We start from the raw sequence: 23,592 nt of genomic DNA, 5'->3' as shown, positions 1-23,592 counted from the left end.
TAAAAGATCAACATAAAATCAAGGTATCTGCACTAAACATTTTCCTGGAAAAAAACACAAAAAACTAACTAGCAATTAGCTTTGGGATCAGATTAGACTGTTGAGTGCGAGGTTTTCGTTTTTAATTTTCTACCTTTCATTACATTTTGAATTTTCTAGTGAAGTTTATTATTCTCATTCATTTAAAAAATAATCATAGACATTACTAGTCAGTGTCCAGATAAACACTTCCCTGGTTCTCCCGCAAAGCTACCTTCTTTTGTTTTATTCTACTTGGAGCTGCCATCTGGAATTTGTCATCCCTGATCCTTTACTCATCCACGGTAAGACCAAAATCACTTTTCCTCATCAAGTCTGCCCTACCCTTCAAATCTAAGTTTCTCATTGACATCCCTTATTAACTGGGGCTTCATTTGGACTTATGTGAATGTTTATATGTATTTACAATATTTAGATATCATATTTTAATTAAAATTACAGGCTATTCAATTGTTTTTAAAATTTTATACTATCATTTTTTCATAACTATACTGAAAGCTACTGTAAGACATAGATCATAAATAGCGTAAACCATACAAACATACAATGTACCTAAAACAGACAATCCCATCTTGATGAGGATGATGATGATCTAGGAATCCTGCAGTAATATGGTAATATCAAGAAATATTCCAATAACAAGCAAACCAGTGTGATAAAATGGGACCAATTATCCTTAAATGATGGAAGAATTATGTGGACAGTTTTTAACGGGCAGTCTACAATATCACGTTTACTCAATGTATATTAAAGTTAGAAATATTTTTCATATTCCTTTAAGTTTCTTTTAAAATGAGTAAAAAACTGTTAAAGGTAACAAAGCAAATCCTTTTCAGTTATTAAATACTGTATTTGTAAATCTTATCTCTGATTTTCTACAACAGAAAGATGTACAATGAAAATAACTTAAAAATATACTATAGCAGTTCGAGGTTATCCTTGTTTGTTGGCAAAAGTTGTTAACCAAAAGACCTGGAGTTGTTGAAAGTCACCAGAAATAAATACAAGGACAAATTCCTAGACAGATTACTTTTCTCTTTGTCCATATATGAAAGAAGTTCATAGTTTGTAAGCGACCCAAAGCACTATGGAATTATTATATACAACCAAACAAGAGGATGTGTGGTAACATACTTAGAAAATGATATACAATGAACTAAATAAAAGATAGTACTATCATTGTTATAAAGTCAAACTAAGTAGACTTTTTCTAAACAGCTTTTCTCACATAAACATTATATATAACTAAATTCTATGTGTAACTGCACTGTAATAATGTATCTTCTCTTTAAAAAAAGGTTGGCTGACATTTTCTAGAAAATAGCACAGTATTATAGCCTATAAAAATATCCAGTGTGTGTACAACCTCTTTGTCGTCAGGAAAATGTTAAACGAAATCCTTAGAAACTTTACAAGGAGAAATCAAAGAGACTGAACATATAAAAGTAATAAAACATGACATTAAAATGTCATTGAGGAAACCTCTAAAATCATATTACCTGGAACCAGTTCCATAATGATGTAGATAGGCTGTCTTTGTGTGCAAACTCCTATAAGTTTGACAATATTGGGATGATCATATTGCTTGAGAATTCTGGATGAGAGAAAAGTATAAGAATAGTTATTTAAATAATAAAGCATTAATTTATGATCATGAATACTGTGCACAAGTAGAATACACTTTAATCAACATAATTCAATTTTTAAAACTTCAGTGTGAACCCAAATTACGATAAATGTGATGTATATAAGTTTTTATAAATATTGGCAAAATACAGGGAACAAATGAGTCAATTCTCCTTAATTCAATTAAATATTCATTTAAAAATTATTATCTACTCTGAATGACTAAAAACCATGGTAAACAGTAATAACTTAGTCTAAAACATGTAGAACTCCCTTCAAAGTACCTGGTTTTAGCCGCTACCACAAAAGCATAGCTGAACAGTATTAGTTGACCAAAAACTGTAAGTTGCTAGGGTAGCACCTTTTTGTTTTGTTTGTTTTATGCACATACTTGATTTAAAATACATAAAAATATAATTTAATTCATATTGGTAAATGCTCTAGAGTAATCACTTCATTAGATTTCATAATAAATATTTTCTTGATGATCATGATCAATTTCAAAATAGTAAAAACTCAAAAGTTTTGAGAAAGCTGGCAACAGGTTAAACAATAATTGAGTAACAGACTTTCAATACAGAGTTAAGCTGAAGCAGAGAAGATTTAGTTTGGATAAAGGCAAAATGTCATCAGGGGACTATAAAAGCGGCATAGACTCATCCATAGGACTTCAAGCATGCATTAAAAATAGACTAGATTCCCTCGGAGGCCTGTCTATTGTGATGATTTCTATTACCAAATTTTATTCCATATTATCCTATTGACATAGTTATAAATTCACTCATATTTGAAAAATGCAGTTTTCTTTCCTAAGAGACTGAAAAAATAACTATTTGGAGAAAGATAAAACAGTTTATACATGTTTTGTACATGTACAACTAAAGCAGAGATAGCTCTAAGAAAAATGTTTTAGATTGAAAATATATAACGATTTATAAATGAAAAGATAGACTGGGAAGAATTCTAGAGATAAGGGAAATATTCTGTCAATAACTGAGCTTACAACTTCTACAAGGGATTAAAAAGTAAGTTTTAGAATGTTTAACTTTAATCCAAAATTTCATTTCTTAGGCTGGAAACTGCTTAGTAAGGAAATTCCACAAAACAGCCAGCATGAACTCAAATAGTATTAAATATCTAAATATATAGCTTTATCATCTATTAAAGGACACTAGAGAGTTTGCATGGATATACTTTTCATTTTTAACATAAAACTTCATAATCTCATTTTAGAACAGGAAATTAAAGTCTTTATTTTCCAATAAAACAATCACAAATTAGAAAGCAAAAAAATTAAATATTTTTTAAAATAATGTTAGATACAACCTTGTACCTTAAGAATACCTATGAATCACTATAAAATAATGAGCCTATGAATTTCAATTGTGATAGTATGCCTTTAAATTTGTCATAGAACATTTTTTCTGAATTGCCAATAATAAACATAAAAAAGATTTGCAACTTTATTCTGTAGATAGTATTTAATAAATGCAACCAACTAGTTTAATCTATTACTATATTCATTTTTAGATGATGAATGGAGAAACGTACATCAAAATGCTCCACGCCACAGGACTTAATTCTCTCACTGCCATGTCTTCTGTTCTCCCATAGCACTTTATAGAAACTTCAATTTTCTGTATAGAAACTTCAACACTATGCCATGATGGAGAACACACACACACACACACACACACACACACACACACACAAACACACACACTCCTTTCCTTCCCTCCCTTTACACCACAAACCTGTGGATCTATGGGTCCATGTATCCTCCTTCTCTCCATCCTCCCATCGTCCCTTCCATCCTCCCATCCTCCCTTCCATCCATCCATGCATCCATCCATCCCTCATTCATATGTCCTCCTCACTCTGTCCAAAGCACTTTTCCATTTGTTTTGTGTTTTGTGTTTTTTTGTATATAATAGATTTTACCACTAACAGAATAGTTTCAACGATCTGCAGTATAGGGGTAGCAAGTTGGAACACAAATTTTAGCTAATAATACAAGAAAAGACAATCATTCTAGAAGATTAGAAAAGAAAAATATGCAAATTTTGGAACAAATGCCAGACACTGAGTTGAAGAAATCTGAGGTTCTCAGAAAAGAAAGCTAACAGCTGAGAAAAGAGAATCTAATGATAATATCTAAGGAGGGTAGGATAGATGTAATTATTTATCTAAATATATATATGTAAACTATATATATTACATATAGAATACAGTAATTATTTTTATTATTAAAACAACACTGTATATACACATATATATGTATAGGCATGTGTGATAAAAGTAAACAATATTGCATTATTTTTAAGGACTTGAAGAATACTCACTGTTTTTTAGCATCTGGTTCTTTTGACTGTGACTGCCTAGTTGATCTATAGTTTAACTCAAAAACACAGAAATTTTTTGTTTCCATATTATGGAAGTGCTTACTTATGAGGGTCCTGAAAATGCTTACTTCTACTTCAGCAAATCATAATTTAAGATGAGTCATTTATATTATTAAATACATATTTTACATTAGAGAACTCACTTGGCTTCTTGTAAAAATTTTATTTTCAGTTCCTGAGGAAGATCTTCTTTACATGTTTTAACAGCAACAGCAGTTTTATCCTTTAATATGCCCTTATATACTTCACCAAAATTTCCCTGGAAATACAAATACATTTATTGTTTGGGTGTAAGACAGCCACATAAATCTTTGCAAGGAGAGCCTGTGATAATGCATTTTGAGTTAATCGAAGCACTCTGTTAGCTTTTTTCAGAGTTTTAAGTGGATATAAAGATTGGGAATGTTGCCCTTACCAATCTTCAGTTTTAAATATACTACCCAACACACCAACCATTTGGGGGACTGAGGCTTGAGGAGAACTGAAAAGGAAAATGGGAAAAGAAAAATTGAAAGAGAATAGGATAAAAGGAGAAACTCAAATTGACGTTCTCAGAAGCACATAAGTATTACTCCACCTAATTCCCTTTATGTCCTAAGCTCTAAATTTTATTAGATTTAAAAATTATCCATTATTTTGTAAAAATAAAACAAAGATCCTGCACAGAGACTGTTGGTATTGATCCGCACAGCCTATGTCAGTCGGAGGAGAGTGGAAGAGTAGAGAATAGGGAAGAGGCAACAGACCCAAGGCAAAGGACTATCAAGAGCCACTGCCATAGGCTGTCAGTCTCTGAAAGGTACCAACCTAGAGGAGGTGCTGACCCAAATGCTAGTGTCCCTGTGATGAAATAATTTCTATCAAATATATCAACTCCTAACCTTATTCCATAACTAGAATATATTTTGACTTAAAATGCCTTATCTTCAGTTTGAAGTCATTTTTCTTTTATTATAAATACACAACAAAATATTACAGAGATCTATAAGGTTAATACAACAGCTATTTCCTAGTATACGCTTCAAGTTTTCCTATGTGTGCATATGTATTTTTTACATAGCTATAATCATAAGATGCAAGCATCATATTATATTAAGCTTCAATGCTATTGTTGAGCAAGAAGTAACTGAACTAGGAGTCTGCTAGTTACCGAGTTTAGAGTTCTAAGATCAATGTAACTCAAACAGTAGTTCAAGATGTATAAATTTTACATGTTATTAACAAATAATTTAAAGTTTTTAAAATATTTTTAAATATTTTAAGCATTACTTAATATTTTTACTTTTTATTTTATTAAGTACACTTAAATATTAAAGTAATGAATAGTATTGATTATTATTAAATCTAATATTCAACTCTTGAATATTTATTTAAAAATTTTTTTTTTTTTAAGATTTTATTTATTTTATTTTTTTCCCCCCAAAGCCCCAGTGGATAGCTGTATGTCGTAGCTGCACATCCTTCTAGCTGCTGTATGTGGGACTCGGCCCCAGGATGAACGGAGAAGTGGTGCCTCGATGCGCACCCGGGATCCGAACCCGGGCCACCAGCATCGCAGCGCGCGCACTTAACCACCAAGCCACAGGGCCGGCCCCTTGAATATTTATTAAAAAACAATGATTGATCATTCTTTCATGTAAAGTAAACATACTATGAATTCAACATAGTACACATTCATCATAAATTAGAAAAAGGAAAACTCGAGCTTTATAGCCTTCCCTGTTTGTTATTCTCAAGGCTTTCTTTCCCCCCACGATTATCAGATCATCTATTACATCAGAGATAGAGCTGAGAAAAGATATTACTAATATACACGATTACCGCTGGGCCTCTATTTATTTGAATAATTCTGAAGCACTTATACTTCAACTTGTCTAAAACTTAACGTTTTACTCATTAGAAGACTTTTCCCAGCTAAATTACCTTTTTCATTTACTAGCACCATGTAAAGATTCTACCTTTACAATACTTTTGTCTTCCTCCTTGCATCTCAGAAAGGCTACCCTGAGTCGATTCAATTTTCTCACCTAAGCTGATCTCATAGTCAGTCCCTCACCCTCAGATCCACCCACCACAGCACTGCCAGAATGATCTTTCCAAGAGACAACTTGGATTATACTACTGCCTTACTTAACATCCATCCTTCAATTACCATCACTTTCTCAGCCTCTGTCTAGCTCCACACTACAGCCTTCAAATGTTATATGTGTCCTAAACTCAAATACTTAGTGATCCCAAAATATGTGCCATGATTTTTCTACATCTTTTTCCTCTATGGAAACCCGCCTACTCCCAATCAGGGAAAATGCTAACTAATCTTTAAGTCCATTTCTTATGCCCCCTCCTTCATGATTTTCTTGATCTTTCCAAAATTACGTATCCCATTCCTGAACACTTATCATCCCATTGTTCCTTTAAACCCTTCTAATGGTTTCTGCCCTATGTAACAGGTCTTGGCACATACTAGGCTTTTGAAAATTTCAAACATTCATTCAACAATCATTACTCAGAGAACTTCAACTCTATCAACGGTGGTCTAGCGGGGAATCTCCAAACACTGAGAAAAAAGACTATGCTTCCCAGACTGCCTCTTCTCCATCCAAAAAGGTCAAGAGGAAGCCTAGGACACCCATCACTTCCTACCATTTAACAGGCAGAGTTTCATCTCTGCTACTGCCATTAAGTCCATGAGGCTAAATCTCATTATGCCCCTTGTCTATGTTTATGTCAGTCCTCATCAGATCTTGGTCCTAACTTAATCCTCATCTCTCTCTCTAATCCTCATTAGATTCTGCACACTTCTATTCAACGCTCTATCTTCTATTTCTCTTCTATCCCCAAATTCCACTGTGCTGTCTGGAATTCATGGTCCATCATCATCAATTTTCATCTTCAATCTATTCTTTGGTCATTCTCTTCATCTTCTTATTCTAACAGAAATTTGGCTTTCACTTGAGAACACTCAAATGGTGGCTGAGCTACCTTTTGCCTTCTAAACTTAAGTGATGTCTCCCTACCCCGTTTTCCCCCTTATCCTTCTCCCACTGCCCTGGAGATGGAATCAAGTATTTTACTACCTCCTTGTCGCTGCTTTCAAACCATTTTCCCGCCTGCACAGCTTTGACGTATTATCATTCAATTATATACCCACTACCCCTTACTGTGGCTATCAGCTATTGAATTTGAAAATATTTTCCCTTGTTTATTGACCATTTGAGCTCCTGGCTCACTGTAACCAGTATTACTCCTGTTTTAATTCTCGGCAACTTCAGTAGATACTTAAAGATCCTTCCAACACTTAAAACTCTCAGTTTCTTGAACATCTCTCTTCCAATGAACTTGTGCTCCAATCTATTTTCTAGAATCATACCTTAAACTTTGCCATTGCCAATAATGTAACTCCTCTATAATATCTATTTCACTCACCCTATTTTTGGGCTGGCTTCTATTTTTCTAGCTTATTTCCTCTAATATACAGACTCCAAAAATCCTTTGACACTATAGGAACCTTCAAATCTTTAGATCCTATCACTTTTTATTGTCCATCACCCCCTTAATTTCCACTCTTCCTTCCTTATCCAGCTTAAATTCCATGGTCAATAATAACAACAACTGTTTATCATACATTCTTAACTTCTTTATTCCTCTTAATCTCTATAACTCCCTTATAAATCCACAACCCTGATTAAACGTAACATTCTGCCTACTCTGCACCTATACAGCTATATGTGGCTGGAGAAAATCCACAACCATGTTGACTGGTTTCACTTTAAATTTATGAACACAAACCTCAGGTGGGTCCTTAATGCTGCCCAATAAACATATTACAATTCTCTAGACCATTCACATTTTCATTCTTCTAATTAACTGTTTCTGCCTTATACTCTCTTCTCAAATCCTCCAAATCTCTTCTTAAATCCATACCTCCACCTCCATCCTCATTCTTAGCTGATAATCTTGCTTCCCACTTCACTAAGAAAATTGGAGCAATCGAAAAAGAACTTCCAGACTTTCAGCCCCACATTTATCCACCTACCAATCTTCCTTGCTGTTATAAAAATGAACTACTGCGTTTCCATTAAAGTCAATCCTCCATTGTAAACTAAATCCCATCCATTCTTACCTACTCAATGACATTACTCCAGCAATTCTCATCTCTCCCTTCAAAATCATGAATTTTTCACTAGATCATTCCCAACTGCAAACCACCATGGCATTTTTTATTTCAGGTTAAACAACAACAACACACAAATCGTTCTCTTGAAACTATCACCACATATCTCAGCTTCCTTTTGCAGCAAAACTTCAAAGAGTTACATCCTTGCTATCTCTAATTCTTCTCCTCCCATTCTCTCTTAAATCTATTCCAATCTGGCTTTCACCAAAAGCACTCCAAGGAAACTGCTCAGTCAAGTTACCAGTGATCTCCTCATTGCTAAATTCAATGGTTAATTCTCAGTCATCATCTCATTCGACCTCTCAGCAGCATTTCACACCACTGATCACTCTCTCTTCCTTGGTGTACTTTCTTCTCTTGGCTTCCAAGGCATCATATCTCCTGGTTTTCCCCTTCCTATTTGATTGCTCTTTCTCAACCTGTTTTGATGACTGCTTCTCTTCTCTCCAGCCTCTTAATGTTGCAGTGACCAGGGCTCGGTCTTTGATTCTCTCCTCTTCTCTATCTAGACTCACTCCACTGCTGAACTCATCTAGTCTTATGGCTTTACACACCATTTATATACAACTACCAAACATATATAGTTATATGTATACCAAGTATACATGTTACAACTACTAAATTTGTACTTTTGATACAGGCCTCTTTTCTAAACTCCAGACTTGATATCCAACTATCTTCCTTTACATCGTCACTTGGAAATCTAATAGCCAAAAGTCAATACACCCAAAATTGAACTCTTAATCTTGTTCCCCAAAACCTTCTGCACCTATGCTGACTCCCCTCTTTCTCTCATGCCATACACATGGAGTCCATCAGGATATTCAGTTGGTTCAACCTTGAAAACATTATCTACCTCTTGAAAACTTCTCATTACCTCTACTGTCACCACCCTGATCCAGCAACCATCATCTTTTAGTTACATAAGTGCAATTGCTTCCTAACTTTCCAACTCATTAGCTATTCTCAACACAACAGCCAGAGTGATCTTAAAAAGATCATGCCACTCCCCCACTTAAAATCATCTACCAACTCATCTTTTCATACATTATCAAAGCCTAAGTAATTGCAATGGCCTAAAAGGCCCTACATGATCTATAGCCTTACCACCTCACTGACTTCCTCTCCTATCATATTCCTCCTTGCTTACTCAGTTACAGCCAAACTGTCTCCGTCGCTCTTCAAATAAAATTTGCATTGGTTACTTCCTCTGCCTAGAATCCTCTTCCTCAGATGTCCACATGGCTAAATCTCTCCACTCCAAGTTTTTATTGGAAAGTAACCATTTTAATAGGGCTTACCAAGATTTCCCTATTAAAAACTGCAACTCCAACCAACAGCATTCTCAAATATTTTTCACAGGACTTAGCACCCTCTAACATTATAAAATTTACCTATTTATTACGCTTATTGTTTATCTGTCTTCCCCTGCTAGATAGAATATAAATTCTATAAGGACAAGAATATTTGTCTGATTTGTTCACTGATGTATTCCAAGTTCCTAGAAGAGTGCCTGGCACATAGTAGGCAGTCAACAAATATTTGAGGAGTAAATAAAATATCTATTGAATACCAACTATATATCAAGCACAGTCTACGAAGAATAAAGTGCTGAATAAAAAACGTTCGAGTTCCTGCTCAAGCTTATATTACTACAAAATTCTGAAGTCCGTAAGTGTAGGAACAACAGCTAACTCTTTTACTCATACACTCTCAAGCAGTATATTGTATTGTAAATATTTATTCAGAATAGGTAGTGAAAATATTAAATAACAAATCATTTTCTACTCAAAAATATTAACTGAAATTAAGCCATACAGTGATTGTAAAGCTAGAGTCGTATTAAAAATGATTAAATTTATTGAAACTGACATCATTCTACTGCCTTATTGAGAAAATAATTAGTGTTTGAAATAGCCTTACTAAGGAGCTAAAGGCTAAAATTCCTCCTAATGTACCATATTTCACGTATGAAAACAAATAATTGAAATACTTCTCTTTAACTGAAAATAATTTTTCCTTAGTACTGAAAAATCTTCTCAACACATTCTATTTCAGTAAGTGGTTTAATTTTACAATTTATTATCTAATTATATTTTCATGGAAATTAAATTTCTTTGTAATGATTTTTAGCCCAATCACTGCTACCAAGTTATTGACCTAAAGTAATGGAAAGAAGGAATATTTCCTTAAGAATGCAAACACATCACAGAGAAAATTAAGACATATCAGCTACTGCTTTTAGCTTGAGATTCTTTAGAATTTACTTACGAAATAAATATTAGCAGTCAATAAAAACTGCTTTCGAATAGCAATTTAATGCTTCCATTTGGAAAAGATATTTTAAAATAATAAGAATCCTGCAAAGTAGATGACTTCAACAGTCATCTACTACATGATCTACTTTCTCAACATACATCATAGCTAAAAAATAGCGAAAAAACTGTCAACTCAAGTTTACATTTGAATCCAAAAAGAAGGAATGATCATTCATTCAACATTAATCATTCAATTAACATTAATGTTCATTAAGCAACACTAATTCTTAAAATCCTGAGCTTTAAGTCTAGCACTGATCACTCAAAAATCTGTGAGTGATAGTTTTCCCTAATTATCTGGATTTTATACTCTTTTTCACATTGCATTATGAACCTAAACTTAATTCACACTTTCATATGAAAATATCACTAAGTCATTGACAAAGAAGTTAATATTTACCCTCTGGAACTCAATTATAAATAAACAATTACTAATAAATTTGCAAATAGTCCATTTGATTAATAACTATAAAATGTCTTCCATTATTGTTAGATATAATATACTTTCGTATGGTCTATGAGTTGGAAGAAACTTCCAACTAGATTGGAAGAAAGATACCTTCATTATATATAGCTTCCCTCTCTCACCACTACTAGAGTTAACTACAAAATGAATATTTATATTGTAACATGTGTCTTGTCCACATAATTTTTAGATTGAAGTAATGTGTCTAACGTTGTTACATATTTTGATTCTATATACAATCCTGAAATCCCAAAGAGGCATATTTCACTTTTTCTGAACTATTGTATATAATCAGAAACAAATGGAACAAGGCTATTTAGGTATTTATTTAAACTTTTACCCACAGTTTCTTTTTAAATCTCAGCTCACTAGTTTTGGCTTTACTACACTGTAATAAAATCATTACGGCTTTTAGTCCTTCCAGAGGAAAAGATACATATACATACTATTTTAACAAGAATCATCCTTAAGCCTTTCAAAGATTTTCAGACATCTATTTTAGTGACCATCACAGTATTTTAACAGATGTGGTATTGTGTTCTTCTAGATTAATGTGGGAATGTGCCTTGTTGTGTGCTGGAATATAAGAAAGGCTTTGAAGAACATGAAGGAAATCTGTAGAGTTCACAATCCCTATAAAGACTTCTGATTATTTAGCTTAGTTTATTACATACCTTGCCCAGTAATTCTCCCAATGTGACATCTTCATGATTGAGAACCCATTTCTTATCCTATGGCAAAGAAAAAGCACAGTTTTTTAGCCCAAGCAAGAGTACATTTCCTGTAAGATGCATTTGAGGCAGTGGGAAATAGACCTAAAGAGATATTTCATTCAGACCATTCAATCAACAGCACAGTAAGAAGTTGTAACCTCAAGAGGCTATAAAACAGATTTAAGAAATGTTACTACGAAATAGGATTTTTAAATCTACATCGTAGCAAACTTCTATTGGAAATTTCAGCTTTCAGAATGATAGTATCCCAACTAGAACACAGCATACACTTTCCTCCCATCATAATAATTAGGCTATGCTATATTTGCCATTTCAAAAAAGTTGTATCATAAACATATGAGGGAATTTCATTTTACAATGCAAAATTCCAATTCTCTCTTGATCAGAGAGAATTATTTTTCTACCCAAACCACATTACTAAGAGCTATTTTTTCCATATAAAAACTGGCCATGAGTTATAGTTGTATGTGACACTGCATGAAGTCCCATATCTTTCCCAAGTAATTTCCTGTAGTATAATAAACAAACAAACATCAATTACAATATCACTAGGGTACACAAGACCACTGATGCAAATACGCCATTATAAAAGAGTATTCCATTATCTGATCTCAAGAACTAATTACCTAGGGAATATTTTATCATCTAAAAATCCCAGCTATTAAACCATACAATACTATAATGTTAGAAAGGCATATAGATTTTTTTTTTAAAAGAAGGAAGGAAAAAGGAATGAAGCAAGGAAGGAGAGAGAGGGGGGAAAGAAAGGGAGGAAGGAAAGGAGGAAAGTAAAGTAAAAATCCACCCTAACTATGACTTAAAAATGTCCTGGACAGCCATTTGAAGTACTTTACCTTTTGAAACACCATGTGACAAGCACTTGACCACTACCCTCTGACAGGTCAACAAAGGAAACAACACTGATTTTTAAGAAAATAACAGTTTACATGTACAGTCTTTCAATCTACATATAAAGCTAGAGCTATAAAGGTCCTGGAAGAAAACATAGAAAAATATCTTCATGACCAAGTGAGTAAGCAAAGATTTCAGAGAGGACACAAAAAGCACTAACTATAAAAGAAACAACAATTGGAATTCATCAAAATTAAAAACATTCATTTTTCCAAAGGTATCATCTAAAAATGAAAAGGCAAATTACTATCTGGGAGAACAGTTTTGCAATACATATATCTGACAAATAAATTGTGTGCAGAACATATATAGAGAACTCATACCTCAATAACAAGACAACCAAAACCCAGTTTTAAGAAATTGGTTAAGTTTTGTGAAAAACTTAACAAAATAAGATGGACAAATAGACAGTAAGCACATCAAAAGAAGCTTAACATCATTAGTCATCAGTATCATACAAATACAAACCACAAGGTACCATTTCACACCCATTAGAATACTAAAATTAAAAAATCAACAAAGCCATGACATTGTGAGGATGTGGAACAACCAGAGTCCTCATACGTTGTTGGCGAGGATGCAAAATGGTACAGCCATTTTGGAAGACAATTTGGCAGTTTCTTATGAAGTTAAACATACAACTACCTTATGACTCAGAAATTACACTCCTAGGTATTAACCCAAGAGAAATGAAAACATATATCCACAAAAAAATTGATCAAAAATTGTTTGAGGCAGCTCTATTCATAATAGCCAAAAACTAGAAACAATCCCAATGTTCCATCAAAAGGAGAATTGTTAAACGAATTTACTCAGACAATTACCATTCAGCAATAAAAAGGAATTTACTACAATACATGCAACAGAGCATTTGTAAAACATTTTGTCAAACTAAAAAGGCCAGATATGTTTTATATAAATGCATTCCATTTATATAATGATTCCATTTACATAAATTTCTAGAGATGGACACAATCTATAATGCTATAAATCTGAGCAGTGGATGCCTGTGGCAGGGGTTGGGGAAGATTGACTGCAAAGGGGAAAGGAGGAACTTTGGGACGTTATAGAAATGTTTAATTTCCTGATATTTCATTGAACTACATATTTAAAACCTGTGCATTTTATTGTATGTAAACTATATATCCATAAAGTTGATTTTTTAAAAATTAAAAAACAAAAATTTAAAAAAATGCTACTTTTCATTTGAGTAGCATTTTCAGGTTTACTTTCCCCTCTACATATGTTATCAAAAGTTATTCTTCAAAGAATGTAGTCTGGCAGGCAGGAGAGTATTATTTTAAAGTTGCAAAACTGATTTGGCGAGAGCTTTTCTACTTCAAACAACGGTAAAATAGGTGAATCCAACCAACTCTTCCATTGCAAACCACTGAAAAAGCTAGATGAAACGTAACAACAACAAAAAACCCCCACAAACTTCTGTTTGAGAGGACTGGAGAGCTACTGAAATAGTGAAGAACTGAGAGGGAAAGTTTAGGTTAAGAAAAGAAGCCAAGCCAAGGCTTTTGGAGCTACTTTACCTTAAGTCCCTACACTGATTGTAAAAGCAGCAGCCAATAGTCCAAAAAATAAATAAATAAATAAAATTGGAGTTCAAGGCCTGCAAAGGAGAAGAGGCTCCTGATAAAATACCTCAGACTTTGAATAAGGACCTCAAGGATACTGCACTGTGGCAGAAAAGGAAACCTGGAAATGGAAGGAATTAAAACCTACTTTCTAGTCATCTCCATCACGGATGGGACTAAATTAAGAATTGGCAAACTAAGCCTGTGGGCCAAACTGGCTCACTGACTGTCTTTGCATGGCCCATAATCTAAGAATGGTTTCTGCATTTTTAAATGGTTAAAAAAAATAAAAAGAATACTAATTCATAACACATGAAAATTATGTGAAATTCAAATTTCAGTGTCCACAGACAATAGATCAATAGAAATTAGTTACTATAAGCTACAGAGAGATAAAAAATAGTGAAAAACAGTTGCAAAGACCTGTGGGACAATACCAAGAGGTCTAACAATCATATCAAAGTCAACAGAAGGAAAAGAAAAGGAGTATACTACGGAAGTAATATTTGAAGAAATACTGGTCAAAACTCCCAAAATATGGTTAAAAACATAGACCTGCAGATTCAAGAAACTCAACCAACTGCAAGAAGGAAAAACTCAGACGAGGCGGAGTCAAGATGGCAGCGTAGGCAGACTCTGAACTCACCTCCTCCCGTGGACACAGCTAATTTACAACTACTCATGGAAAAATTACCCCTGAGACAGAACTGAAAACTGGATGAGAGGAACTCCTGCAACAACGGACAATCCTAACTGAGGTGGAAGAGGCAGAGACTCCCTTCCGGAGAGGAAAAACGCCGCCTTCACAAGCCACCAGCTTCACGGCCGCCGGGAGCAGCTCACAGGTCCGCAGCCTGCCAGGAGGCGCGGGGTCCTGAGCCGGGGAGCGCCCCCGCTGTGGGCATTTTGTGGACCCAGCACAATCGACACCAGCGGCATAATATCTGACTTTGCCTGCTACTAAAGCATTGGCGAGCACCCCCAGAAAACCCGGTTCACAAAGAAACTAAAACTGGCTCTTAAAGGGCCCGCGCACAAACTCACCCATTCCAGAAAGCATCCTAAAATCACCACAAAGAAAGGTGCACAGTGCTGGGGTGAAAAGAGACTCACCTAATAGGCCCTGAGTGCATCTCGGTGAGGGGTGAGACCTCTCCAGGGACTGGGACATTGGCGGCGGCCATTGTTGTGGCCTGGTGTGAGCGTGCTGACACATACGCCATTGGAGTTCTCCCTGAGGCCTGCTAGCCCAGGGTCTGCTCCACCCGCTAGAGTACCGATTTAATCCAGCTCAGCCAGGGCAGGCAGCCCACCCTAGAGACTGGCCCCACCCAACAACAAGCCCTCAGGCAACGTGTGGGCCTGCATAGATTGGTGACTGGATTCTCTGCAGCCTGGCAACTGAGCCAACTTGAGTGGGCAGGGTGTGCACAAGGAGCGGGTGGAGAGTGTGGGGTGGTGGCGGAGTGTGTGGGGCTTCCGCCGTGGAGAGACTGGGTCTGCTTGGGGGTCGGGACACTCACACCAGGCAGGACTTTGTTGACTGTGTGTGTGGACCTGTGGGCAACAGGGCTTGTCAGCTGCAGAAGACTTGTGCTTCTCAAAGACCCACATAGGAGGTTTGCTACACCTTCCAAAGCCTGAAACAATTGGGTGCTCCTGTGCCTGAGGCCAGCCCCACCGAGCTGCAATCCTCAGAGAGCTGACAAGAGACCTAATAGGCTAGAGGCTTACAGCAATTGTAAGGCCCTGAGCCTAACAACCTGCCACGCTGGGGGCCTACTCAGTTAAAAGAAATACTGCAACACAAATGTGGTATTAGAACTTACAACCAACTGTGCTGGGACTCCCCACACCTGATAAAGAGACTGAAGGGCCCACAACAACTACAAACAGCTGAGCATTACAACAGCTGGCCAGGAGCATAACTCAGCCTCCCTGGGCGCCTATAGGGAGAGCTAACAGGCCACAATAGAAGGACACATGTAGCCCACATAGGGGTCACCCCTGGAACATTGAGAACTGAGGGAAGCACACTGGAAACCTCCTAAGGCATCACTTACATAAGGTCACCTATCCAAGAGCAGGAGACGTAGCTGACCTACCTAATACGTAGACACAAGCACAGGGAAAGAGGCAAATGAGGAGGCAAAAGAATACATTCCAAGTAAGGGAACAGGACAAAACCCCAGAAAAGGAACTAAGTGAAACAGAAATGAGCAACCTACCTGACAGAGAGTTCAAACTAAGAGTGTTAAGGATGCTCACTGATCTGGGGAGAAGAATAGATGAACTCAGTGAGAATGTCAACAAAGAAATGGAAGATATAAAAAAGAACCAATCAGAAATGAAGAATACAATACTGGAAATGAAAAATTCATTAGAGGGACTCAAAGGCAGAGTAGAGGATACAGAAGAACGGATCTGTGAGCTGGAAGAAAGACTAGAAGAAATTACCCAAGGTGAACAGGTAAAAGAAAAAAGAATTAAAAAGAGTGAGGACAGTCTAAGGGACCTCTGGGACAACATCAAGCGCACTAACATCCGTGTTATAGGTGTCCCGGAAGGAGAAGAGCGAGACAAGGGGGCAGAGAATCTATTTCAAGAAATAATAGACGAAAACTTCCCTAACCTAAGGAAGGAAACAGACATCCAGGTACAGGAAGCACAGAGATCCCCCAAACAAGATAAACCCAAAGAGGCCCACACCAAGATACATCATAATCAAAATGTCCAGAATTAAAGAGAGAATCCTAAAAGCCGCAAGAGAATGTCAAGTTACATACAAAGGAAACCCCATAAGGCTATCAGCTGACTTCTCAGCAGAAACCTTACAGGCTAGAAGAGAATGGCACGATATATTTAAAGTGCTAAAAGAAAAAAACTTACAGCCAAGAATACTCTACCCAGCAAGGTTCTCATTCAAAATGGAAGGAGAGATCAAAATTTTCCCAGATAAGCAAAAATTAAAGGAGTCTGTCACCAAGAAACCAGGGATACAAGAAATGTTAAAGAGACTGATTTAAGGGGAAAAGAGAAGACCACAAATAGGAAAACTTATCTATTTCCATGATTAGAACGTAATGGATACAAATGCACAACAAAGAGGTTAGATAATATCAAAAACATAAAAGGAGGGAGGAGGGGAGTTAAAGAGTACAGCTTTCAGACAGAGGTCAAACTAAAGTTACCATCAATTCTGTATAGAAGAAGTAAGGAACAGAGAAGGACTACTACAACACTGAGGAAAAAAAAAAAAGTTAAAAAATGGCAGTAAGTACATACCTATCAATAGCTACTTTAAATGTCGATGGACTGAATGCTCCAATTAAAAGGCATAGGGTGGCTGACTGGATAAAAAAACAAGACCCATATATATGCTGCATACAAGAGACACACTTCAGACCTAAAGACACTCACAAACTGAAAGTGAAGGGATGGAAAAAGATACTCCACGCAAATGGCAATGAAAAGAAAGCTGGGGTAGCAGTACTCATATCAGACAAAATAGACTTTAAAACAAAAACTGTAAAAAGAGACAAAGAAGGGCATTACATAATGATCAAGGGAACAATCCAACAAGAGGATATAACACTTGTAAATATCTACGCACCCAATGTAGGGGCACCTAAATATATAAAGCAATTATTAACAGACATAAAAACAGAAATAGACAGTGACACAATAATAGTAGGGGACTTTAACACTCCACTTACACCAACGGATAGATCATCCAAACAGAAGATCAATAAGGAAACATTGGCCTTAAACGACACACTAGAACAGATGGACCTAGTAGATATATACAGAGCATTCCATCCAAAAACCGAAGAATACACGTTCTTTTCAAATGCACATGGAACATTCTCCAGGATTGATCACATATTAGGCCACAAAACAAGTCTCCATAAATTTAAGAAGACTGAAATAATACCAAGCATCTTTTCTGACCACAACGGTATGAAACTAGAAATCAACTATAGGAAGAAAATCAGAAAAGCCACAAATACATGGAGATTAAGCAAAATGCTACTGAACAACAACTGGGTTAACGAAGAAATCAAAGAAGAAATCAAAAAATACCTGGAGACAAATGAAAATGAAAATACGACATGCCAGAATTTATGGGATACAGCAAAAGCGGTTCTAAGAGGGAAGTTTATAGCGATACAGAACTATCTCAACAAACAAGAAAAATCTCAAATAAACAATCTAACAATGCACCTAAAGGAACTGGAAAAAGAAGAACAAACAAAGCCCAAAATCAGTAGAAGAAGGGAAATAATAAAAATCATAGCAGAAATTAATGAAATAGAGACCAAAAAGACAATAGAAAAAATTAATAAAACCAAGAGCTGGTTCTTTGAAAAGATCAACAAAATTGACAAACCTTTAGCTAGACTCACCAAGAAAAAAAGAGAGAAGGCACAAATAAGTAAAATCAGAAATGAAAGAGGAGAGGTTACAACAGACACCTCAGAAATACAAAAGATTATAAGACAATACTATGAAAAGCTATATGCCTACCAATTTGACAATCTGGAAGAAATGGATAAATTCTTAGAATCATACAACCTTCCAAAACTGGATCAAGAAGAAGTAGAGAATTTGAATAGACCAATCACCAGTAAGGAGATCGAAACAGTAATCAAAAACCTCCCCAAAAATAAAAGTCCAGGACCAGACGGCTTCCCTGGTGAATTCTACCAAACATTCAAAGAAGACTTAATACCTATCCTTCTCAAACTCTTCCAAAAATTGAGGAGGAGGGGAAGCTCCCTAACTCATTCTACAAAGCTGACATTACCCTGATACCAAAACCAGACAAGGACAACAACAACAAAAAAGAAAATTACAGGCCAATATCACTGATGAACATCGATGCAAAAATCCTCAACAAAATACTAGCAAATCGCATACAACAATACGTTAAAAAGATTATACACCATGATCAAGTGGGATTTATTCCAGGGATGCAGGGATGGTTTAACATTCGCAAATCAATCAACATGATACACCACATTAATAAAATGAAGAACAAAAATCACATGATCATCTCAATAGATGCAGAGAAAGCATTTGACAAGATACAGCATCCATTTATGATAAAAACTCTGAATAAAATGGGTATAGAAGGAAAGTACCTCAACATAATAAAGACCATATATGAGAAACCCACAGCTAATATTATCCTCAATGGTGAAAAACTGAAAGCTATCCCTCTAAGAACAGGAACCAGACAAGGATGCCCACTGTAACCACTCCTATTTAACATAGTATTGGAAGTCCTAGCCAGAGCAATCAGGCAAGAGAAAGAAATAAAAGGGATCCAAATTGGAAAGGAAGAAGTGAAACTGTCACTATTTGCAGATGACATGATTTTATATATAGAAAACCCTAAAGAATCCACCAGAAAACTTTTAGAAGTAATAAACGAATATGGTAAAGTTGCAGGATACAAAATCAACATACAAAAATCAGTTGCATTTCTGTACACTAACAACGAAGTAGAAGAAAGAGAAATTAAGAATACCATCCCATTTACAATTGCAACAAAAAGAATAAAATACCTAGGAATAAACTTAACCAAAGAGGTGAAAGATCTGTACACCGAAAACTATAAAACATTGCTGAAAGAAATTGAAGAAGACACAAAGAAATGGAAAGATATTCCGTGCTCTTGGATTGGAAGAATTAACATAGTTAAGATATCCATACTTCCTAAAGCCATCTATAGATTCAATGCAATCCCTATCCAAGTTCCAACAACATTTTTCACAGAAACAGAACAAAGAATCCTAAAATTTATATGGAACAACAAAAGACCCCGAATAGCTAAAGGAATCCTGAGAAAAAAGAACAAAGCTGGAGGTATCACACTCCCTGATTTCAAAATATACTACAAAGCTATAGTAACCAAAACAGCATGGTACTGGCACAAAAACAGACACACAGATCAATGGAATAGAATCGAAAGCCCAGAAATAAACCCACACATCTATGGACAGCTAATCTTTGACAAAAGAGCCAAGAACATACAATGGGGAAAAGAAAGTCTCTTCAACAAATGGTGTTGGGAAAACTGGATAGCCACATGCAAAAAAATGAAAGTAGACCCTTACCTTACACCATACACAAAAATTAACTCCAACTGGATTAAAGACTTGAATGTAAGACCTGAAACTATGAAACTCCTAGAAGAAAACATAGGCAGTACGCTCTTGGACATCGGTCTTAGCAACATCTTTTCAAACACCACATCTGACCGGGCAAGAGAAACAATAGAAAAAATAAACAAATGGGACTACATCAAACTAAAAGGCTTCTGCACAGCAAAGGAAACCATCAACAAAACGAAAAGACAACCTAACAATTGGGAGAAGATATTTGCAAACCATACATCTGATAAGGGCTTTATCTCCAAAATATATAAAGAACTCATGCATCTCAACAACAAAAAAACTAACAACCCAATTAAAAAATGGGCAAAAGACCTGAACAGACATTTCTCCAAAGAAGATATACAGATGGCCAACAGACACATGAAAAGATGTTCAAAATCACTAACTATCAGGGAAATGCAAATCAAAACTACAATGAGATATCACCTCACGCCCGTCAGAATGGCTATAATTAACAAGACAGGAAACAACATGTGTTGGAGAGGATGTGGACAGAAGGGAACTCTCATACACTGCTGGTGGGAGTGCAAACTGGTGCAGCCACTATGGATAACAGTATGGAGAGAACTCAAAAAAGCAAGGATAGAACTACCATATGATCCAGCTATTCCACTGTTGGGTATTTCTCCAAAGAACTTGAAAACACCAATTTGCAAAGGTACATGCACCCCTGTGTTCATTGCAGCGTTATTCACAATAGCCAAGACTTGGAAGCAACCTAAGTGCCCATCAATGGATGAATGGATAAAGAAGCTGTGGTATATATACACAATGGAATACTACTCAGCCATAAGAAATGATGAAATCCAGCCATTTGTGACAACGTGGATGGACAATGAGGGTATAATGCAAAGTGAAATAAGTCAGAGGGAGAAGGTCAAATACCGTATGATTTCCTTCATTAAGTAGTAGATAATAACAACAATAAACAAACACATAGGGACAGAGATTGGATTGGTGGTTACCAGAGGGGAAGGAGGGAGGGAGGAGGGTGAAAGGGATAATTCGGTACATATGTGTGGTGATGGGTTGTAATTAGTATTTTGGTGGTGAACATGACGTAATCTATGGAAAAATAGAAGTACAATGATGTACACCTGAAATTTTTACAATGTTATAAACCAATGTTACTGCAATAAACAAAAAATTAAAAAAAATAAAATAAAATAAATAAAAAAAAAAAGAAGGAAAAACTCAAATCAATGTCTAGACACAACGTAATCACATTGTTTAAAACCAAAGACAAAGAAAAAAAATCTTTAAAGCAGCTAGAGGAAATGACCCCTTATTTATAGGAGAACAACAATCGAAATGACTGAAGATTTTTCATCAGAACCATGGAGGCCAAGAAGAAGTGAAACAACATTATTAAAGTATTAAAGGAAAAAAACTATCAAATCCAGATTTCTATATCCAAAAAAATATCTTTCAGAAATGAAGGTAAAATAAAGACATTCTCAGATAAAAGGAAAGCTAGGAAATTTGTTGCCAGCAGACTTAATTCAAAAAAAAATTGTTAAAAGAAGTTCTTTAGCCAGAAAGAACTGGAGGAATAACAAAAATGTAAATACTTGAGTAAATATAATAGATTTTTCTTTTCTTGAGTTCTTTAAAATGTACTTGGCTGGTTGAAAGAAAAATTATAACATTTTCTGATGAATTTTTGAATTGATATAGATGCAAGACATAAGAAAAGTACAATAAAGAGGGGAAAGTATACAGTTCACTACAGTGATAAAGTTTCTGCATTCCTCTTGAAGTGGTACAATACTGATTTTTTGTAAACTGTGAGAAGTTAAATATGTTTTTGGTAATTCCTAGAACAACCACTGAGAAAAAAAAAGACAAAGCTATATAACCAAAAATACAAGAGAAAAAATTCAATGGAATAGTAAGAAATGTTCAAATAACCTGAAAGAAGGTAAAAATGGGTAAAAAGAGAAACCAAATGAAGGAAACAAACAGAAAACAAAATGGTAGTCCTAAAACCAAACATATCAATAATTACATTAAACGTAAGTTGTCTAAATACATCATTTAAAACACAGATTGTAAGAATTTTAAAACAAGTCAACAATTATGCTGTCTAAAAAACTCTTTTTAACTATAATGATATAGGTATCTTAAAAGTAAAAGTATGGAAATAAACATAAAATGCAAGAATAAATCATAAGAAAGCTGGAACACCTATATACTGTCAGACAAAGTAGACTACAGAACAAAGAAAATTACCATAGATAAAGAGGAAAATCACATAATGATAGAAGTGTCAATTCACCAAGAAAACAGAATTATCCTAATGTCCATGCTTCAACCACAGATACTTCAAAACAAAACACTGACAAAATTAAAAGGAGAAAGAAAATTTCACAATTATACTTGGAGACTTCAAAATTCCTCTCTCAGTTATAGATAGTAGCAGAGATAAAATCAGCAAGGATATAAAATAACTGAATGACATCACCAATCAAATGGATCAAATTGACATTGATAACAAAATTTCACTCGACAGCAGAATAAAACCCTCTTTTCAAGAGAACAAGGAAAATTTACCAAGATAAACCATATTATAAACCTTAACAATAAGGGCAAAATAATCCCACAGCTAGCAGAAGAAAACAATAATAATGATAAGGGTAGAAGTCAATAAAATTGAAAATTCAAAAATAGTAGAGGAATCAATGTGGAGACATACTTGATTTATAGCTGAAATGGAAAAACTCTACCTTAATCTCTGGGGATGCCTGGATCTGATTTTTGGCTCTAGGACAAGATAGGGCAGTTAGATTTATGATTATACTGAATAAGGTCAAACTCCTCAGGGATCTCAGAGTGAGTGTCTTTACTGATGGTTTGCAACTGGCCTAATTGGTTTGACAAGGTTGGCTTGATTAGATGGGCAAGGAGGACATAAAAGGCATGCTGAAAGTTTCTTTTTTAAACTCTCTCAGAGCCAAGATTACTCTTACAGATCTTGGTGGATCAATCCCAGACTCAGCTTGGTCTGGGTGTGTGTGCAAATTAGGCCCCTTCCAAGAGGCTGGGTCTGGGATGTATTTCAGATCCCTTAAGCTTGTCTGCACAGTACCCTTTGCTTTTAAATAAAAGCTTCCTGTTAGTATGTTCAGAAGAGTTTGGGCATCCTTTCAA

General features: G+C 35.4%; 1 protein-coding gene across 10 annotated transcripts in view; it reads right to left on the bottom strand.

Moving 5' to 3' along the window:
• Positions 1-23,592, bottom strand: part of FER (FER tyrosine kinase) — a 438,558-nt gene that overhangs the window by 131,549 nt on the left and 283,417 nt on the right. For all 10 annotated transcript variants that reach the window (XM_058538168.1, XM_058538214.1, XM_058538222.1 and 7 more), the window contains 3 exons: positions 11,703-11,759; positions 4,211-4,326; positions 1,539-1,633 (listed from right to left, as the gene is read on the bottom strand). In XM_058538168.1, coding sequence (XP_058394151.1) covers positions 1,539-1,633; positions 4,211-4,326; positions 11,703-11,759 — 268 coding nt within the window. The remainder of the gene's footprint in view (positions 1-1,538; positions 1,634-4,210; positions 4,327-11,702; positions 11,760-23,592) is intronic.

The sequence above is a fragment of the Diceros bicornis genome, chromosome 1 (assembly GCF_020826845.1).
Source record: "Diceros bicornis minor isolate mBicDic1 chromosome 1, mDicBic1.mat.cur, whole genome shotgun sequence".
In the NCBI taxonomy this organism is placed as follows: Eukaryota; Metazoa; Chordata; class Mammalia; order Perissodactyla; family Rhinocerotidae; genus Diceros; species Diceros bicornis.
Note: the sequence above shows the minus strand (reverse complement) of the source record. Positions and strands in the feature narration are given on the sequence as shown.